The sequence below is a fragment of the Enoplosus armatus genome, chromosome 12 (genome assembly GCF_043641665.1).
Source record: "Enoplosus armatus isolate fEnoArm2 chromosome 12, fEnoArm2.hap1, whole genome shotgun sequence".
NCBI classification, from domain to species: Eukaryota; Metazoa; Chordata; class Actinopteri; order Centrarchiformes; family Enoplosidae; genus Enoplosus; species Enoplosus armatus.
Window position 1 is genome coordinate 24,291,966 of NC_092191.1, and position 22,615 is coordinate 24,314,580.

The 22,615-nt window shown below is 42.5% G+C and overlaps 1 protein-coding gene across 1 annotated transcript in view; it reads right to left on the reverse strand.

Moving 5' to 3' along the window:
• fbxw4 (F-box and WD repeat domain containing 4) overlaps positions 1 to 22,615 on the reverse strand; it is a 48,816-nt gene that overhangs the window by 3,202 nt on the left and 22,999 nt on the right. Inside the window, exons 6-7 of the mRNA XM_070916057.1 lie at positions 16,199 to 16,264; positions 3,189 to 3,329 (exon numbers count right to left, since the gene is read on the reverse strand). Of these exons, the coding sequence (XP_070772158.1) occupies positions 3,189 to 3,329; positions 16,199 to 16,264 (207 nt within the window). The remainder of the gene's footprint in view (positions 1 to 3,188; positions 3,330 to 16,198; positions 16,265 to 22,615) is intronic.

A 22,615-nucleotide genomic window follows, 5' to 3' on the forward strand; every position in this document is an offset into this window, starting at 1 on the left:
TTTGTAGGAAAATCCTTTACTGTAGTTAACAGGAGGTGAATATGTGTGTATGTGTGTGTGTGTGTGTGTGTGTGTGTGTGTGTGTGTGTGTGTGTGTGTGTGTGCAGCAGGAGGGCAGCAGAGCAGGGTGGTGGCGGCTGTGGTTAAGAGAGGGGAAGTATTTTGGGGATAAGCATTTTCTGCCAATAGACATTGATCCTCCATTAGTGCAGCCTCATCAATAAGTGATGGAGAGACACCAGGGGCAGACAATGGGGCAGCAGAGACGTCTGGAGGCTGTCCTAGCAAACCTCTATGGGGGAGGTCACCCATTGTCATTGCATCCTGAAAGTGAAAAACAGTTCAACAATTCACACACACACCCACAAACACACACACTTCCTGTGAAGTTTTGATTTAAATCATACTCTCAGTTTATACAGCGTATAAACTGAAACTGAATGGAGAGATAATAATTGAAGAAGTAGGGGTGTGTGATTATTTTCACAATAAGGTTATTTTTGATATATATCAAAATATGTAACTATGAAAAAAAAATCACATAAAATAATCAAACTGATGTTCATATAAACCATGTTCCACTGTATTGCAATACATGAGTCTAAAACAAAAACTGAATTAAAGCATGGTTGGAATCATTGACTTGGACATTTGTAGAAGGATAACATGATAACATCATACAGTCACGGTATGAAAAATAATACTGAATTATTTGCCAGCCTTACTAAGCCTTACTTTTAGTAATGGAACAACACTCTCCTCCATACCTGGATACTATTAAACCTCATTCCAATGTACAAAATCGTATGTTATTTCTCTTTTTCATTGAGCAGTGTTCCACAGATTTGACATACTGTTTATTCCACAGTGGCTATCCCTCTAATATCTCTGGTAGTATCAGACCAATGTTGTAAATCAGAGAGCAGGACTGATATACTGGAATATTATATGTTTCCATTAATGTGATGATATACTGTCAGGTATTCAATTTGCAACCAACCAAAGACATTCATGTTTAGTTTATCTATAAACAAACATCTATAAACTGAAATTGAATTTCAGTTTATAGATTTTTTTCTTGTCAATCACATGTAGACATACATTTCTCTTTGGTGGTGAGACCCAACTTCCAGACAACCTGAACCTCCTGGATGACCCTGGGAGCCTTTTTGTGGCCGGTTGGCTTTGACCGTATGAATTATTGATATCTAAAGAGGGACCCCCCTCTGCCAACTTTCACCTCAACCCAACCCCTTTCAAAGTCCCCAGAGCGATCTGCCAATCAGATCTGATTTGTCTTACTTGACTGATCCCCCGAAATACAGCCTGAAACCCCTCTAACCCCTGCTGTCCAAAATAAATGCTGCCCTCCCCAACCATATTAGGGACCCTGCCGACATATACTAAAGTGAGGGCTGCTGCATTAATATGGACACCACAGTGGGCTGCAGGTAAAATGATTTCACTTATACAGCGCCTTTCAACCTTCACGGTTCCCAAAGCGCTTTACAGCTAAGTCTCATTCACCCATTCACTCACACATTCACACACCAATGGCGACCGAGCTGCCATGCAAGGTGCTGGTCTCCATCAGGAGCAACTTAGGGTTCAGTGTCTTGCTCAAGGACACTTCGACATGACGGGGGCAGCTGGGGATTGAACCCCCAACCCGCTCTAACCAGCTTTACCTCCCGTGCGACAGTGCTAACCACTGCGCCACCATGCCGCCCCCCAGGTTCGCTCCCCGTGCTCACATTGCTGGAAATAAAAGGCTTGGAATGATCTTTACACCATGGTCTGAATATTATTTCTGAAGCTTTTCCATCCTGACAAGAAGACCCAAGGAAGGGAACTAAGGAGGTTTTTATGAAAATGGTCAGATTTAAACACATCAGATATTTTCATAAACTAACCAAACTATGTGTAGGAATTCCAGATGTTACGGAACTGGATCTTCGTCCTCCAGGAGATTCAGCATCTTCTCTCATCTTTCTCTGTCCCTCTGTGTTTCTGTTTTCTCCCCTCTGTGTGAATGGTGTACCTGAGCTTTGCCTCTTGTGCGTTTAGTCTGTCCTCTTCCAGGTCTCCATAGTGGAGAGGAGGTTGTGTGGCTCAGGTCCAATCTGCTTGGTGACACCTGAAGTTGGTTGACGTCCTCCTGGATCCATTCTTTATATATCTTTACAATCTATAATTTTGTCATCCTGAGAGTCCATACTGTAATTTTATCATGTTGGTCAATTTCCTGTTCGTCCGACCTGGGATCCCTCATCTGCTGCTCTTCCTTAGGTTTCTGCCATTTTGTCCCTGTTAAAAGGTCCTTACCCAAATGGAGGTTCTAAAGACAGCGGGTGTCGCATGTACAGATTGTAAAAACCCCTGAGGCAAATTTGTGATTGTTGATATTGGGCTATATAAATAAAATTGACTTGACTTGACTTAAATATGCAGTCATATTTGCCAAACGACAGGCTCACTCAAGATTTACGTCTATGACAGACAAGACCCAAGATAATCTGATGGATGGACTTGAGATCAGAGAACATTTCACTCTGCATTATGGGTTTGATTCAGATTAAAAACATTAGTAATCGTTAGTAATCATAAATACTTTTAGGGCCGAAATTTAAGGAAATCCTTCCATTTGGTCAATTAGTCACAATGACAAGTTAAAGTGTTTGGAGTCAATTGTATTGTGGTCTGAAGTCACACCATAGACAGGATTTTAGAAATACTGCTTTCAGTGAAGTGCAACTGCATTCACTTTTAATGTTTTTCTCTTTTGCAATTTATCAAGAGATTTCAGTCGCTTTCATCTCTTATGCATCAGCCAACAGTTTGCATGCTTTCAGGTACTCCTCGACTATTAGTTCAACTACTTGCATGGTTTACATACACATCGACAGTTCAACTGAACTGCGTACTGGGCTTAAAGTAGAAACGAACATATCAAATGCTTTCATTGATTACACTTGACACTTCAACCCCTTTCAAATGTTTAGACTTCAGCTAATACTTCAACTGCTTTAAGTGCTTCAACATAAATTGCAATCCCAAACGTCTCACAAGCAAACATTTTACTGTTTACAGTGTTCTTCAGAAAACATATCTCTTTCTTCTTAATTTATTTTGCTGGCCTAAAAGTTGAGTTCAAGTTGAACCTGACAAAAGAGAGGATGGTGGCGTACCGTGGGCTGAGTCGAAGGTCCCACAGTCGAATGAAGGTATCATAGCCGCAGGTGAAGAGCTGGAACGGAGACTCAAACACCATGTCCAGCACACCAGCCCCACGACGAAACTGTGAGCCCAGACTGCACACACACTCGGACCTGGTGGAGGAAAGAGGGACGGAGGAGGATGAAAAGAAATGAACATGTGAAATTTGTGTTTTCACATGTGGAATATGATAACTCACATGGGCCACGTCTGAAAACCACATATGCCTATATGTGAATTTTTCCACATATGAAATATGGAGAATGAAAGAATAAATGTGACAAAATTATTTTGATTTCACTCATCATCAATGGACAGTGAAATAAACAGGTGATGAAATATCTATATCAATCTGCATTTCCTTGCACGGCAGCTGGTTTTACAAAGGGGAGATACTCATTCTTTAATATACGTACACTTCACTTTGTACACATCTCACTAAGCTAGCGTCTGCACCAATAACACCCGCTCAACTATTTTTCCCTTGAACATGGCACACGCCAGGGCTGCCCTTTATCCCCTTTGCTGTTTGCGCTGGCTATAGAACCTCTTTCTACAGCACTACGCGCTTCCACCTCCTTCCAGGGTATGACACAAGAGGATGTGGAACATAGGCTATCTCTGAATGCCGATGATTTATTGCTTTACATCACACATTCAACAGTCTGACCTGCCCTTTCAATTATGCTGCTCTGGTTTCACGTATCTTGGTATAAAGGTAACTCTTTTCTCTGCAAACTTAGTTCCCCTCCTCACTCAAATGAAGTCTGACTTCCAGAGGTGGGGTAACCTACCACTATCACTTATAGGCAGGAGTAATGCTGAAAATGAATAGCTTACCTACATTTCTTTACCTATTACAATCCATTCTGTTCACCCAAAATACTTTTTTAAATCAATCAACCAAGCTGTCACTACATTCATCTGGGGAGGAAGGGTGCCCAGGGTCAGTAGATCCCTATTTAGAGATGCAAACTAAGTCGAGGACTCGCACTTCCGAACTTTTATTACTACTGGGCAGCGAATATTCATACATTTTCGTTCTGGCTGCGTGCTCTAGACACACCATGGTACCAACTAGAGGCTCAATCCCTTACTTCGACCTCGCCCCCTACACTACTTCGCAACAAACACCTCTCGGTTGACCAGTAATCCCATAGTTCTCTCCAAACTGAAGATTTGGTATGAATTTTGCAGACACCTTTTCTCTCGTCAGGGTCCTATTGATCACCTATTTTCCCTATCCCTAATGGATGAGGCATTCTCTCTCTGGAAAAGGAAAGTTATAAGGATATTTCAAGACCTGACACTTGACACTTTCGCTAGCTTCCACAACCTGGCCTCTGTATTTCCTTACCTGCGATTGACAGGGTGCAAACTACCACCTGCCCGTCTTGGGCTTATACAATTCAAAGTTTTACATTTAAAGATTACATTTCTCAAAATCTAGGCTATTCAAAATATATCCGGATGTAAATGACAAATATGACAGTCATGTCATGCCTCCCCCTGTGACCTCAGTCATACGTTTGTCCACTGCCCTAAATTGCAAACCTATTTGCATTAAATCTTTAAAACCATTTCTGATGTTCTTGAGATTAACCTGCAACCATATACAAATTGCAACAGTATTGTCTTTGCAGTGCACGCTTGTATGTGACATTTTGAAAGGGGTCATTGTTGATGCGTCCCGGCAGCCTCACATTCCTGCTGTAGTTGTGCTGCAGCGTGCTCAGAGGTGCAAGGTAACTTGCAGCAGGTTGCGTGGCTCCCCTCTGTTTGTTTTGCCAAGTAAAAACCTCAGCAGGACTTCTTTTCTCTACCTGTCTGATGGCTTTTGGTGTTGAATTTCGTGCGTATGGCTACGCTCAGGGCATACTCTCCCACCACCAGCAATGGTGCTTCCAACACATGTGACTTCCATGATTTGTTATTTTATACGTGTATTTATTACTTCTACCACTTCTCTTCTGTTGTTACAGGTTGTGGGAGGGGGGTGGGTGGGCCAATTGTTTCATGTTATTATTATTACTACTGTTATCATTGCTGTCATCATTGTTTTTAGGACCTTTCTTGCAGTATTTCTATTTCTATTATATTTTCCATCTTCATCAAAAATCAAAAATGTATTTACTTGGCCTTTGTGTTTACCTGGGAGTGTTGTCTGTGTGTCACTGAGCCTGGATTAGTGAACATGGCTCTAAATGTGGGACTGGGGACATACATAAATTGTGTATATGTACAAGTGATAAATAAAGTTTCTGTGTCTGGATTGATGTGGTGTGACCTGTGTGTGTGTGTGTGTGTGTGTGTGTGTGTGTGAGTGTGTGTGTGAGTCGAGCTCCATGCAGCACCATGCTCTTGTGATCACAGCTCTGTCCCGCTTGCTCCTCGCCTCTTGATTATTGGAGAATAACTTGCACTCAGCAGGGCGGATTATTGCAGAATAACTGTCTCTTTGTTGCCATTTAATACCCTCCATGACCGTGACTGTGTGCGACTCTCGCACGTTTGATACCTGCCCCGTAGCAACCATTTAAAGGAGGCCGCTGGCCTTGGTGACCAAGCAGCCCTGTGCTTCGACTCGTGCCCCCCTCCCTCGCCCTGGAGCTCAATCCGCAGGCTCGGGCTGGTAATCCCTCAGCCTTACCCCAGGGGGCCTTCTTATTGGACCAGGGCTTTCCCCACAGGGCGCCTTATTGGGTGAGAGCTTTCTCATTGCCAGGGTCTCATGACTAAGCCCGGGCCAATGGGGAGTCTGTGATGAGGCTGAGTTTGTGTCTGTGTGGGGTGGTGACCCCTCATTTTCCCCTTACCACTAAAACCAAGGAGCTTAGCACATGCCACACAAAAAGAAACTCATTCAAGCCAAAGGGATACGAGCCTGTTCATTCATAACTAAATAATGATGTCTCCATCACAGCACCACCACTCTAACTAAAATGATATCATCAATTCATAACCCTACCCTCTGAAATCCTTCAAACGAGATGATTACAATCTTACGCTGCTCTGAAAACACCCAAATGTGAGATGAAAATAAAAGCTAGGTTTCCATAAAATGGACTTGACATCTGTGCACGGATCTTAAAGCCAGTAATAGCACCATGCGAGGGGCTGGTGCACAGTGCAAAACAGCAGGGTTTCTCAAATTGTTAGGTCACTGGTTTTTATGGGCCGCAAGTGATTACAGGATGGAGGCATAAACATATAATCTGTCAAAATGACTGTATCTGTTAGTGAGCAGCGGCGCAATGTTCTGATCTGACCATCCTTTCTATTGCTTGTCTGGGTCCATAATGTTGAACACCTTTGTCTGGCCTCGAGCATGCCTGACTGGAAAGTGTCACGTGGATGGCTCTAAAACATAGCTGACTGGCTGAGTTGTAACCATCGCACACAGTTGGTCCTAAAAGGAGGGGAACATACCACAGCCAATGATGGTAAGTTGTAAAAATCACAGGGTGGCTTGTGTCAGATACTGTTCAAGTCGTCAAGCCCAAATCAGTGGATTACATTAAAAATAGGGATGTAGTTCGTTACATACCTCAGTTTCTGGGCCATGGGTCAGTACATTTTTGTTAAGGGGAAAACAAAAAAGCGGATGACATTTTTGTCATCTATTTTGGTCAATACGAAAAACCCCCCACTGATGTCAATATGAAACTGACATAAAGCTTCATTGGTATTAAAAGACTACAAAAACATATTCTTAAATATGAAGTAAATAAAAATCTGTCGATTAAAACAGGTGTAGCCTGTTAGTCGTGAAATTAAATAGAGCATTAGAGCCTGCAGTGCAGGTTAAGTTTTTCAAGTTCCAATCATATTATAGTCAAGACTAACTCTACAAAGCTTTAGTATGTGAAATGATTACGATTGCACTCATTTAGCAGACCCTTTTGTCCAAAGCAACTTACAATTGTTAGTGCATCCCTTATAAAGAAACAAACAGTGTCCAGTGTTACTGACACTTTTGTTATCCTTAAAAAAAGGACCTAGTGTCCTAATTTGCTCTTTGGGGTGCATTAAAGCATATTAAAGTTCAACATGCTGAGGCCAATAAATAATGTCCATGAGGGGAGGGATGGTGTTAGTTTAATAAATCTTTAATGAAAGTTAAGGCTACACAAGTTACTGATGTGAGAGATGATAATAATTGTTTGCTCAGCTTTAAATACAAAACATTCTTATAACCCACGTTTCGCTGGTCACGTTGGTCCTCCATCATTTGCCTTTTTGGGGGCATTTTAGCGTTACAATAACAACGTTGGTAGTTAACACGCTACTACTGATATAAAATCAAATGACTGATGTTAGTTATATTCATCAAACTCTGTGATGTTTAAAAAGTTTTAACTATAAATGCCAACAGACGTACTCCCACTGCTGCAGCTAGCCTGTCAGCTAGCGGTTGGTGTTCGGCCTGAGGGTTGCCAGATCATCAAATCAGTATACCCTTCACATCTCACTCTTCACTCTTCATACTTTTTACAGCAAACACAAAAACCTGGCAACTATGCATGGGCCATACAGGTTAACTCTATATAGAGTTAAAATAACATGATCATTTGAGATTGCAAAAAATATTGGTAGGGACAATTCAGCATTGCCTTCACATTGGTAGGGACATGTCCCTATGCCTATGCTTGTAGGCCAGCACCAGAGTCTTGAAGTGGGAGTGAGCTGCAACAGGGAGCCAGTGAAGTGAACAGAGGAGTGCTGTGGGAAAACTTTGGGTTCGCCTTCACTGCTCGTGTTTCTTGACCTGTCTGACGTCATTGTAGTGATGTTACTGTGTTCTCAGGTCTCACTTACTTAGTGAGTGTTTGTCATGGGACTTATAGATCACCATAAATACTAGGTACACAAAATATTACAATCATAGGTCACATGCCCAACTGATCTACTAACAAACTGAAAACAAAGTCAGATACCACCCTGATGAAGACGAGATAGATAAAACATTTGGGGAATTAAAGCATTCAAAGATTCAAATGGAAATCATCATATTTTTGAGAGAAATTACTTTGCTGCTTGAGAACGAAGCAGTTTGAGCTGCAGTGTGGCAGCTACTTTGTGAGATGGTACACTGATGGCCCTAGGGGGCACAGACTTAGTGATTGTTATGAAGCAGCTACTGGCTGTGTGACATACTGGGTCTAAGTCCTGATTTCAGCCTGTCTGGTCTCACTGCAGGAGTCAGGTTGGCTTTAGGGGCCACACACACACAATTTGTGAAAGGAATCATTAATTGAATTGACAATGTTGAAACCAGAAGAAGCTAAGGGCATTATCCTTTAGTGTGGGGACAGCTAAAGAAAAGCAGTGTGTGTGTGTGTGTGTGTGTGTTTTTGTGACAGAACTTAAGTTAAGTCTGAGCTCTAAACAGGAGCCTGGGGACGCACTGGGAAACAGGCTCTCTCACCAAAAGCCATCAGACAGGTAGAGAAAAGAAGTCCTGCTGAGGTTTTTACTTGGCAAAACAAACAGAGAGGAGCCACGCAACCTGCTGCAAGTTACCTTGCACCTCTGAGCACGCTGCAGCACAACTACAGCAGGAATGTGATGCTGCCGGGACGCATCAACAATGACCACTTTCAAAATGTCACATACAAGCGTGCACTGCAAAGACAATACTGTTGCAATTTGTATAACAGAGTGTCCACCCCAACGTAGACATTTCACCCCGCTCTTTTCAGTTTCAGGAATGTCAGGAATCCTAGCCTGGCCATTTGATTGTAAAAAAAAAAAAAGAAAAAGGAGGGCTCTCTTTCTGAAAGAACAGAGGGGAATCTTGGGAGTTGGGAGTGATGGTCAGGGTCCTTTCTCTTTGATGCTTTTTTCCCCCCTCTGTGTTTAGCCATGAGCGAAGACAGTGTGAAAAGTTGGGGTGCTGCTCCAATGGCGCCACTTGTGTGGGATCCCCCTCTATATGGCTGATCATAAGACCTCTTTGTGCCGTTGAGATGAAAAAAGACACAGAATTAATTGCAACAGAGGGAAAAAGAAAAAAGTGTTAAGTGAAATTAAAATCAAAGCCACAAGAGCTCAATGGGAGCCTGGGCTTTATGACCACCCGTCCCTTTTAAGTGTTACCATACAAGCTTTTCAAGCTGCAGTTAGCTTATTGGTGCCAACCAAAAGAAATTGATGGTATAGGTGTAGAAAAAGCATTTTTAGAGAAAAATATCCAATTGCAATTTTTCTGACTAATATTGTGTTTGTGATCTAAATGTGCAATTGTTTAACAAGAAGTTCAGTCCCGGCCAGTAAAGGTTGTCTATACAGTATTAAACAAGAGTTAATCATCAAACTTATTTCCACATGAAAACAGCTTCTATTGCACACAGTCGATGTTGTCTAAACGTTCAGTTAACTTATTACAGCTTGTTAAGACATTAAAGTTAATAGTGTCTCTTTGGATCTAAAACTTGCACTCTTTCAAATCGCAATCTTAACTTTAAGTGACAAGCCCAAAAATAACATTTCTTCTTTGATCTGAAGACTTCTGTCTGTCCTTCAACCTGTAGACATTTCTAACACTATTTTCCACAGAGACAGGAAGTGACTGCTGGAATCCTTCCTGGAAGCTTGCGGTCTCTTTTCTGTGATCTGGCTGTGGCAGCAGCTGTTTTTCTGGCTGTTATTTGGTGCTGCAGGTGTAACAGTGTCTACTTTATGTTTAGGCTCAGATGGATCAAATGAATCAAAGGGACATGTAGTTGTGCTAATGTACAAGGTTTGAGGCTCATGCTGGTGGGTGCTGCTGGAGGATGTGTAGGGGCTGACGGTGGTGTGTCAGAAGGCATCTGCAGTGTCTGAAGATATTACAGGAACTGAGGGTGAGCCAGTGTGTTTACAAGTGCGTGCAAGTTATTATTTCTCACAACTGAGACATTAACATTTCAAATATCACTATGTTGTCATTGTCACATGATCAGCTGACACACATGGCTGGAAGGTTCTACACACGTACTTTGGTCAGGTGTCCACATACATCCACATCTGGCCTTGCAGTGTATTTGCCATTAAATACTTGAAATGGGCTTAATTTGGTATACAGACATAATCCCTGGAAAACTCCTCCTCAACTTCTTCAATCTTTAGTAGTGAAGATTTTTTGTTCACCCCTGCTAACAAGTAAAAAGACACACATTTATAGTGCTCGGATGTGACAGCAGTCTGAGTGCTGATTAAAGCATGAGGCTTCAATGTACACGATAACAGTAAATATTAAGAATGCACCCTGATCACCCTCACCCTGCACCCATCTGACTGCACACCCACATACAGCCTGGTATGCTGGTCAGCTGTTTATCAGATGGAAAATCACAATGGGGGATTGTGTGTATATATCTGTGTGAGACACTCTCAAGGTGACTGTATTCAGGGACTTATGTAAGGATGATAGCAGCAAAGCCATTTCACCCTCAGGCTCTGACCACAATGAACCTGCCTAGCTGCCATTAATATTTGGACCAGCAACAACTTTTTAAAGGTAGACGAAGATACGATGGAAAATCCCTTAGTTGGATGTTTCAAAACCCACATCTACTAAGATGATATGCTTTAATTTGACAAACATTGCCCTTTCTGACTTGTAATGATGCAGAAAGGTTAATTCATGGTTTTTCTCACAGACTAGATGACTGTAGTGGACAGGCTTCAGTTGATTCAAAAACTGGAATATGTGACATTGCTGAGTTTGAATGTAAACATAGACATAGACTAGCAAGATCGCTATATCCATTTCAACATCGGAGGAAACACCAAGGAAAACGTGGAGGGATTAAACACATGGAGCGGCTCTGGCCAGCACCCTGCTAGTCAATGTACAGGCGTTGGATAATACAACGTTTTTCCAACGAAACGTGGCTAAATCCTGGAATAGCCTTCAAGTAGGTGACTCTTTTTTGGTACACAGATCTCATAGAACAGAGGACTCCTGCAAGAAAAAAGGAGGAGGGGTGTGCTTTATGGTGAACAAAGCGGGTGGGACAGTGGGAATATCAAAATGCTATCCCGTTCTTGCTCACCTGAGTTATTGTCAATCAAATGTAGACCGCACTTTCTACCAAGGGAATTTACATCGGTCATTATCACAGCGGCCTACATTCTACCACAGGCGAACACCAAAGCTGCTCTGGACTTGAACTGCTCCCAGACCGGTAATCCTGATGCTGTGTTCATTGTTGCTAGAGACTTCAATCAGACTAATCTTAAGAAGGTTATGCCTGACTTCCATCAACATACTGATTGCGCTACAGGAGGAATAAACACTCTGCTACATGCCATTCAAAAACGGCTACAGGGCGGAATCACTGCCCACATTTGGGAAAAGCGATGATGTGGCCATCTTGGTGAGGTCAAAGTAAGTAAACAAACCATGACACATACTACCAGTGACACAAGAGGTCAGGAAATGGTCAGGCCAATCAGAGGCCGCCCTACAGTCTGCTCTACATGACGTAGCATGGAGCACTTCCAGGACCCCACTGTCTGTGGTGGATTTAATTTGTAAAATAACAGAAGCAACTACACCCAAAATTACAGTTAAATCATTCCATAAGAGGAAACCATAAATTACCAGAACAAGAAGTCCACCATCATTCCTGTGCCCAAGAAAACCAGAGCAGCCTGCTTGAATGACTACCGCCCAGTATCACTCACCTCTGTAGTGATAAAATGCTTTGAGTGGCTGGTCAAGGATTACATCTGCTTCTCACTAACCAGCACACTGGGCCCACTACAGTTTGCCTACCATCCCAACCGATCAATAGAAGATGCCATAGCACACATCCTCCACACCACCCTATCTCACCTGGGCAAGAAAGGGAACAATGTGAGATTGCTGTTCATTGACTACAATTTAGCATTTAACACCATAGTTCCCTCCAGCCTCGTCACAAAGCTCACGGACCTGGGATTAAACCACTCACTGTGCATATGGATCCTTGACTTCCTGATGGGTAGACCCCCGGTGGTGAGGGTGGGCGGACACACCTCTTTCACCCTCATCTTTAACACTGGAACACCCCCCAGGGCTGCACTTTGAGACCCCTACTGTACTCCCTGTACACACACGACTGTGTAGCCACTTTCAACTCCAACACCATCATCAAGTTTGCTGACGACACAGCTGTGGTAGGCCTGATCACAGATAACAATGAAAAGGCCTACCTGAAGGAAGTAGAGGACCTGACCCTCTGGTGTCAGGAAAACAACCTACTCCTGAACATCAGCAACACTACAGCTGATAGTGGACTTTGGGAAGAAGCAAGGAGGGAACTAGACCCTTCTTAATATCAACGGGTCCTCAGTGGAGAGAGTGGACAGTTTCAAGTACCTTGGTGGGCGGCATGGTGGTGCAGTTGTTCACACTGTTGCACGGGAGGTAGAGCAGGGTAGAGGAGCTCCCCCCGTCCACATGTCGAAATGTGCAAGACATTGAACCCTAAGTTGGTCCTGATGGAGGTCAGCACCTTGCATGGCAGCTTGGTCGCCATCTGTGTGTGAATGTGTATGTGAAAGGGAGAATGAGACCAAGCTGTAAAGCGCTTTGGGTACTGTCAAGGTTGAAAAGCAAAGTCCATTTAACATTTGTTGTCCACTGAATGCTGCGTACTGATTCAGTGAGAAAAGCAAGGCAGAGACTGTTTCACCTCAGATGCCTAAGGAAATTCCGGGCAGAAATTTCTACTCCTGCACCATCGGGAGTGTGCTGATGCGGAATATCTATGCCTTGTACAGAAACAACACCGAAACAGGACCACAAGGCCCCGCAAAGAGTGGTTTGTTCAGCTGAATGTACCTACCCTGCCCGAAGGATATTTAGCCCAGGTGCTGCAAGAATAAGGCTCGGAGAATTAAGGATCCCAACCACCCAGATAACATCCTTTTCTCCCTGTTGCAGTTGGGAGAAAGGTACCAGATACACCAAGCCAGCAGTGATAGGATCGGGGAGAGAAAAATAAAAAATCACACACATATATTTATTACTATTCTTATTCCTTTTGAACTGTTAATACACAAATCGAAGGAACTGGCGGGATAATGCTTAATTGCAATTGTACCTTATATGATTACAAGTGACAAATAAACTTGATTGAATTGATATTTATTGATATTTTATTTATCAGGATCACTTCTCTTGCTGTTGAAGCCTTCATTAGGGACCATCGAGAGTGTGAGCGCTTCTCTAATGAATGGTACATTTTCTCATCAATGTCAACCTTTTTTCGGAGAATTCTGCTGCCTGTTTCATAATGTCTGAGAATGACAACATGTTAATTCGGGACTCATTAATTATTATTTGCTTACATGCTGGCTATATTTTTTATAGTTTAACAAACTGATATGACTTTCTTTGACAATAAGAGATAATAATTAAGTGACACATTTACTTCAGTCATCTGAAGAAGGCGAAATGTATTTCACCTATTTCTCTCTGTGTATTGCACCTTGTGCCACTGTGGTCTTCATGTTAACCTCCATCCTCTTGGATGCGTACTTACGATCTGGAACCTGATTTCTATGTTTCAATAGAGATCCAGCTATCTCTAAATATGCCCCTACCCTATGACCATTTTACTGACCCAAATATTTAGGAAGATTTGTTTGAACTTGCATACTAGGGTTTCTCTTTAAATTATAATTCTAAGATTCTAGATTGTATTTAGCATTAATTGATACAGTTATAATAGCATGGAATATTTTTCAAAGGTTTCACTATGGTTTTGTAAACATTTTGTTCCACCATAAATACATTTCCATGTCAGGGGGGATAGTTTTTCACATCTGGCCAGGGAGAAAAACAAATCTCTTGGACTTTAGAGGACACATTCATTATCTAGGTCTGCTACACCTTAAGCATATCGATTTCCACCACCACCTGCAACCTCCAGAATAACCTGCATGTCCATCCTTTCCGTCACTCTCCCTGTGTGTCTCCTGTCTTTTCCCCTCCTCAGATTTCCAGACCATTTGGGAGCAGGAACCAGCTTTTTGTGTCCAGCTTGGTGTTGTGTCGTGACAGCCTGTTTTAATTGGCCCAGGTAAATCTGGGAATTACAGCAGCCTTGGCAGGGATGTATCAGGTTCAAGCCTAGCCTTTCAGAGACAGGAATTTTCAGAGGCCCCTCATTTTGAACTTCTCCCTGCTCTAGACTAGTGTGTTCCATGCTCTCAAACCTGTACTTGACTTGCTCATAATGCACAAGTAGAACTGGGTCCACAATCTCAACTAACTAAAGTATGAAAATGCTGAAACCACAGTACATAGAATATATGAATGCACATGCACCTATAGAATGACTCAAGTGTATGAGTGCAAAATAATTTAAGGAGTTGATGATGATGACTATCATGAGCACTCCACCCTACTGAGACAAGGTTTGGTTGAAATGACAGAACGAGAGAGATAAGACGGTGGTTTGGTTTTAACTTTGGCAGGGAAATTCTTTGGCGGATGGCTAATATTGTATATGTGTATCTTCTTCTCTTTCACATACACACATGAATAGCCTGACTCCGCAAAATGTTTACTTCATCAGTGTGTATTTGCTTATATACTTGCCTAAAACAGACGTATCATGTGAATTTTTCTCTGATTTTAAACAGATATTTTACATATTATTTTGTCAACATAAACATAGATTTCACAATAAATGTTACAAGAAAATAGCCTGTAGCTAATGTGCTACCTTGTTATAACCAAGTGTCTGCTGTAAATCTTCAAACCTCACCTGAGATTCTTTCTTTCAGTCTGTTGATTTGAGCACATAACTTAAAGGATTCCTGCAGTTAATAAAATGGTGCATCATGACAAACTCATTAATGACATTAATCTTTAATCCATCTCAGAAACTTAACATTGTTTATATTTTTTAATACGCTAATGAACTTACAGCCAGACATTTAACTGTGACATCAGAGCTCACTCACCTGCAGGTCACCTGTGTGTCTCTGTGCTTCTCTGGCTGCTGCTACCAGGATTTGACTGATACAGTGATGAATGACATTCATAGACAAACTAATCAGGTGGACAAACTGAGGCTAATTAACCCCATATATATATTGTCCATAATATAATGACCCATACAAAAATAACTCAACTCCCGATCCACTCGTGAAAAGGGGGAAGGATGGAGAAATTCAATAAACGTTGCTCTTGCACTTATGTCAGGTGTTACCAACCACCAACCTCTGGGAATGAAAACTGATGCCAAAGCAAACGTGCCTTAAACCTGCATTCTTCCTAATGGCCGGCAGGGGGTGACTCCACTGGTTGCAAAAAAAAAGAGCGGGGGGGCGGGGCTACCTTGAGATTCTCCTCACCTGAACCCATCAAAAGCAGGAAACACCTATCTCAGGCAATGTTCCTGGCCCAAATTATGAACTCCACTGTATGAACTGAACTTCATTTTAACTTTATTCCACAGGTGATGCTGCACCTGGGTAGAGGTGAAGATGGAAGTGGGACATTGAATGTTTTGTATGGATGTCACCAACAAGCAATGTGTGTTTTATTGCTGTTATGCAATTTTAAATAAAAATATAATAAATGTTAGTGTTTATTATTGAACAAGAAACATTTAGAATTTTCTCAACTTGTATAGACTCATACAAAAAGAATCCCTATGTATCTGCAGAGACCCTACCCTCTGCCTAGATTTTATTACTTTGCTGTGTTCGGGACGTATCTGGGCGTCAACCTTTGGACAGTGGTGTGTAGCCCCCAGCCAATAACAATGCAGGGTGTGATGGCGGGACTTAAGAATTGATACTCTAGTGAAAGGGTGGAGCTGCATCACTGTTAACAGTAGATTTGATTTGCTGTGCACTGGTTTTTCTGATAATACTAATGGTGTTGTCAAATAGGAAACAAGTGTGAACACATATGTGGCAAACGATCTGTTTAATGTTATTTAAAGAAAGCCCTACTAAACCTTGACCATGCCAGAGCAGCTTCCAGACTTACCGTTCAACATCCCAGATGCGAAGAGGGGAGAAGTTCTCGCAGCATGCAGTGCCTGTTACAAAGGATCTGTACACACAGAGGGAGAGAAGGGGAGACACAGAGAGAGAATGAAATGTCTCACAAAAAGTATGTAAAGCAGCTGAACTAAAACTCCCCAATGAAACCCAAAGTGTTAATGACAATAACAGCAGCAGAGAACTCTTTCAAACTGAGTCCATATCATTATAGACTTGTTTTATTTTTTGAATCTATATTAGCTTCATGGGGTAGCCTTTGCTGCTGCCTGTTAGCTTAGCTACGAGCCTAGCCTAGCCCACTAGCTTAACCTATTCACCCACAGCTAACGCAACCTCGCTAACTGTGTGACGATGGTTTGTGATGACTGTTTCACTGTTGCAGAGAGGGTCTAGAATGTGTCTCACTTAGAGCAGCTTAACTCTGCTAGCGTTACTTGAGATGTCATGCGCACTCCAGATACCAGCAGCCCCAGGCCTGATGGCAAGCGTGTTAGTGATAGCATTAGCCTAGCCTCGTCAGAAGTTGAGGTTGAGTTTATCCCTGCGGCGCGGGAAGGCTTGCAGGAGCAAGGAACTGGTTTTGTGGCCCGCTTTGCAGTCACCACTCCCCACTGCAAACCAGATTTCGACCTTCGCTAACCCCGTTGGAAGTACATCCTGACCTCCACAGAGTTAAAGAACACGTGCTAATAATCGTCAGCTACTGTTTACTGTCACCAATAACAAGTAGCAAGTAGAGTTGGCCAGAAAGATGAGTCAGCATCGATTAATTGTCTCTGGTCAGTTTCCCGTGAGGGGTAATGGTGAGATGTACAGTAGGCTGACTTAACTGAACCGCTAGCTGGCTCATTACTGTAGTGAGCAGATCTTTGGTTTTGTGGAAAACTCCCAACAAGACCCTCAAATTTGGTTTTATAAATATGAGATCACTATCCATCAATGCTTGCCTGATATCAGATAGAACTGTCAACTCGTTTCACTCTCTTTCCATCTTCAGTCCGATATCGCCTCCACTCTAAACAATTTCTGTGGGGGAGGGGGATTCATTTTCCCCAACCAATTAGAGACCAATGCGTCTGCCTGAATCTTGACAACAGCTTGTCAATGGCTTTAGTTTCGCCCTGGACGCTCATTGGATCGATCAATTTTCAACCAAGAAACCAAAATTACCAAGACAACCACCTTTCTCACCCCTTCATACCAGTCTGATCTCTCTGAACTTTATGTTCCACCCTGTGCTCTCTGCTCTCTGAATATTGGGCTCCTGTCTGTCCCCAGAGTTTAACAGACGTCAGCAGGCTGCAGGGCCTTTTCCTATCGTGCCCCTTCCTCTGGAATAACCTCCCTGCAGACATTACAAAGACTCTGTTGGGGCCTTTAAATCCAAACTTCATCTCATCTTCAATTACTTCAGGCCTTGTACCTATTACCATCATCCTTCCAGCGGGTCGGTCTCAATGAATATATTAAGCTTAGTAACTTATAGTCCATGTTTGTCCTGCTGACAAGAATACTGTATATTTTCTGAAACCCACTGCATCTCTCTATCCCTCTGTTTGGTTGATGTCCCACAAGCAAACTGTGTGCCTCTCTCTCTCTCTCTCCATTGTTTGCATGTTGTCCTTGTCTCTCTCTCTCTCTCTCTCTCTCTCTCTGTTTGTTTCCTCTCTCGTCTCTGTGTGAATGAAGTGCTTGAGCTTTGTCTCTGGTGTGCTTGTGTAGTCTGTCCTATTCCAGGTCTCCATGATGGAGAGGAGGTCGTGTGGCTCAGGCCTGTTTGGCAACACCTGTTGCTCAATGTCCTTCTGGATCCATATTTTTCATATATGTTTACAATATATCTATGATTTTGACTTCCTGAGTGTCCACACTGTAATTTTACATTGGTCTATTTCCTGTCTGTCCGTCCTGGGAGAGGGATCCCTCCGCTTTTCCCGTTAAAGTTTTTTTCTTTGGGAGTTTTTCCTTATCGAGGGTCTAAGGAGAGAGGGTGTCATATGCTGTACAGATTGTAAAGCCCCTTGAGGCAAATTGCCTTGACTATTTTCATTATTGATCCATTTGTCAATTACTTTTGGATTAATTTGGTTTACAAAGTGTCCAAAAAAAAGTGCAACTGCCCATCACAAGTTAGGGGCCCATGGTGACATTTTCAAATGCCTTGTTTAATCAGAACAGTTAAAACACTCAACATATTCAATAGATTTAATTTAAAATGATACAAAACATAGAATGGATTGATTCCCACAGCAGGCCTAAAGTGACTGAAAGAATGACACTGACAGACAATCAAAACATTCCTTGAACACTAACCCTTTCAGACTACATATACATGAATATGATATATGAAAAGAGTGCTTTTCATATATCGGCCTGCTGTATTGAAATATTCATTCATACAGTTTTTTAAGATTATCTTTCATCATCATGTAAAAGTTTCTATTAGAGGACAACTCGCCCAATTTTAGTCACATCTGTTGCTGTTGTCAACAAGGATGAGAGCACAACAAATATGTGGACTTGAGTGGTTGCGGTGTCTGCAGAGGAAACAGCACACACACTGGCACGTAGATAGCTTGTGTACCACTCTGGGAACAGGATGGAATTTCAGAAACTGCTGTATAAAATTATACAAAGACTGGGACAGCAAACTGAGACTACAGTTGGTTCTCCTCTTGGGAAATTGTTTATCATGACAAAACCAAATAAAAAGAATGATTAAAATTAGGATTCTCCTAGCTGTCACATAGCAGCACACACAAAAACACACACACACACTCACACCCTTGTCCCTGCCTCCATCCACCACACATTGTTTCCCAGCAGAAGAAAAGAGAAGAAAATACAACAGTCGTGATCCTTTGATTGGAGTGGCAGGTTGGAATTAGCAGCCTAGGTATGCACAGTGAATGCCATGCATGTGGAGAGGTGGGGGAGCGGTGAAAGGAGAGGGGAGGAGCGCTGTGGGAGTGGGCTGACGGGGTGTGTTTGGGTGTTAGAAGCTATGTAGAGGGTGGGGTGGTGACCAGGGGTGCTGGAGGTAGGGGGGCTACTGTTGGGCCGGAGCTGAGTCTCAGGGCTTAGTGCCCTCCTACAGGGTTGACGGACAGGAGGGAGGACCCGCCTTTTAGACAGAGAGATAGTTACTGAAAAATGCTGTTGGCTGGATGAGAATACTGTAGATGGAGATGCAGAGAGAAATAATGAATGCATAACGTTAAATAAACAGACTAAAATACAGTTTTGATGATGTCCAATATTGTGTCCTGATATTCAATGTCTTTAAAACCTCAAAAAGACCATTATTGCCCTTATTACTTCACATTATTCTTACTTAAAGTCATACCTGTTGAATTCTTGCAGGTGGTTGGGCAGCTCTGAGGGCATGCTGTACACACTGCCACACTAATGCAATTCACATTAGATAAGAAACACACTGACATATTAGGGTTGCAACTTAAATTGAAACACAATTGATTATTGTGTAGATTTATTAACTAATTCATAAAACATCATAAATAATGAAAATACCAATTATAAGTTCCTAGAAACCAGAGAGATGTTGTAAAGAGCTGGTCAAAACCCCAAACTATTCCATTTAAAATGACATGAAACTCTGAAATTCAGAGGTTACAATTGTTTGGTATTTTCACTTGCTAAATGACTTAAAAATGATTAATTAATTATCAGAATTATCATTGCTTTAATTTTTGGCATCCAACTAAACCATTAACTGAGTTGGTCTAAGCACAGAAAGTTAATGGGGAAAATAAACGCATCACTCAGGTTCACACTTGTTTACAACACATAAGTATTAATTTAAAGATATTTATAGATATTGGGCATCCAAATCTATGTATCTGTTTCGTTATTTCATTGGCCCATCAAGATGATCTCGTAATTATAGACACTAAACTGTTAAATGTTAACGCTAAACTTGTGTTTTTATTAAGGGTATAAAAGACTAATTGACAGGATTGCTAACAAGTCCTTTGCAGCCTGCAGATTAACCAGATGGCTTTATGTAGATGTGTATGGGTATAAGAAAATTCCAGAGATTGTTTCAGGGACTGACTGTATATTCAACCCACAAACACACATACACATGCACACACACACGCACCACATTTATGTTAACCCAAAGGTTAACTCCCTGTCTGTAAACCACAGTGAAGGGAAGGAAGCTATTAGCTGCAGCTGTGGAGGAGCACAGGTCAGGAACGCTGTCAGAACGTCTGAACCTTCATATAATGACTCAACAAGACAACTAGTGCTACTGTCCTGTCGCCACATTGTGTCGTTTCTTTGCTCACCAGTCGTCCTCGTCTGCTGTGTGTGGAAACTGCGCCACGGTCCTGAGACCAAGCTAAAGCACTGACAATGAATTTCATGAGGTTTCTGAATCACAGATGCTTTGCACTCTGTTCAGTGAAGCAGGAGGACGATGATAATTTACCTCCTCAGATTGTAAAATGTTGCAACTATTACTGACAGAGGAGCGACGTTGAGGCATTTTCGTAAACAACCAAGATGGCTGCCGCGGATGTAGAATGTTCAGTTGAATCTGCTATCATGTCGGTATAAAATGAACTGGACGGTATGTTTTCTGTATTTTTCTCTACACCACCACAGCTCATCTTTGCACGCTGTAGTCTGTTTACATTCTTCTTTCGCTCAACACACTTTTTCAAGTCTATCTTAACACAATAGTCACGTGTCCATATGTACGGTAAAAGAGTTACTAGTTGCTGTAATTGTTCCTCCTGTCTATACTGGCTGACCATACTAGAAGTTTAAGACTGTTGAAGCCTTACATTCGCTCTGGTTGGATTTTGTGCTTCATGTCTAACATTGGAATTGTGTTAGGAAGGGAGCTTTTAATGAGCAATATGGACAGGGAAATGATTCTAGCCTATAATAACCAACATGATTCAACATTTTTTATCTTTCAATCTCAAACCAAACGTCAATTTTAAAGAAACACGGAGACAGAATAATTATCGTTATGATTTGCCCTAGGTTTGGCTATATACTGGCTGCCCTTACCCTCTAATTGGTGCATTTTTTTTACTCAGGGCTGAAAATACTCCATAAAATAACTGAATCCATTCCATTTGCTATTTTTCTAAAAAGATGCAAAGATCCAAATACATTATCTATTACAAGATCTCCATCAAGGGCACCCTGGTAGCTCACCGGGTAGAGCACATACCATGTAGGCTGAGTCCTTACCGAGTCTGATTCTGGTCCCAGCCCTTTGCAGCATGTCATGCCCTCTCTCCCTCTCTCTCTCTCTCTCGTCACTCTCCAAGCTATCATTATCCAATAAAGGCAAAAATGCCCAAAACAATATCTTTAAAAACAAAACAAGATCTCTATCAATGAAACTAAATGTGATTTGAATTACTGATAGTGGATTCACAGCATTTCTAACATCTTTTTGTTGGACTGCCATTTTAAAGGACAGTACATTTTTTTTTTTTTTTTACATTTTATGCCTTTATTGGACAGTGGACATTGGACAGGCAGCAAGGGAAGACAGAGAGGGGAAACAACATGAAACAAAGGTCCCAGACCAGACCCAAACCAAAGGTTTGGCAAAGGGTTGGCAGGACAGGACAGGGCTGCGGCGGGGTGGGGTGGTGTGAGCTGGGGTGGGGGTGGGTTGTAAGTGCGGCATAGAGGCAGCTGTCAGGCCCATTAAGCAGTGCGGCCCATTGGCAGGCCCCCGGTAATTAGTGTTGGGTAAACTCATTTATGGCCCAAATGGGTCGGGCGGGGCCGGGACCAGTATGCTCGATGGGTGACCTCTGACCCCGCTGACACAGGATACAATAGGGTTATGGTCACACTCACTATCTGGACCCTATTACTCTCCATTACTCACATTACTCACCCCTCACTGGGCCGTGTAGCTGGCAGAGGCAGGACAGGGGACACTGGCCATACAATGAAAGAATGACTCCCCCCTTGCCTCCCCTAGCTCTCTCACCCCTCTGAAGCGCCAACCAGGCCTGATCTGGGGTCAGAGCTTGCACTGATATTATAGCTGCTAAGGTCAGAGCCTCTCTCGCCTAATGTGGGGCAGGTGTCCCCCCTAAACACACAAATATGCACACACACACAGCCATATCTCTGACCAAACGGAGTCACCCTCCTCTGCCCCGATCTGTGCCTCCCCCTTCACTGCTCCTCTCATCATTAGCAGCATGCTGGGCCTCTGCTGCCGTTTGGGTAACCTCATCAGCTGGCTGTATTATCTAAGGCCTGTGTGGCAGGGTCACACAAACTAGTCCTCAGTGGGAACCCAGCCACACCAACACACAGAAGCTCAAATCGCAGATATGAAGACACACATATACACACATTCTCATGCTTGCAAACACACACTCATTCATAC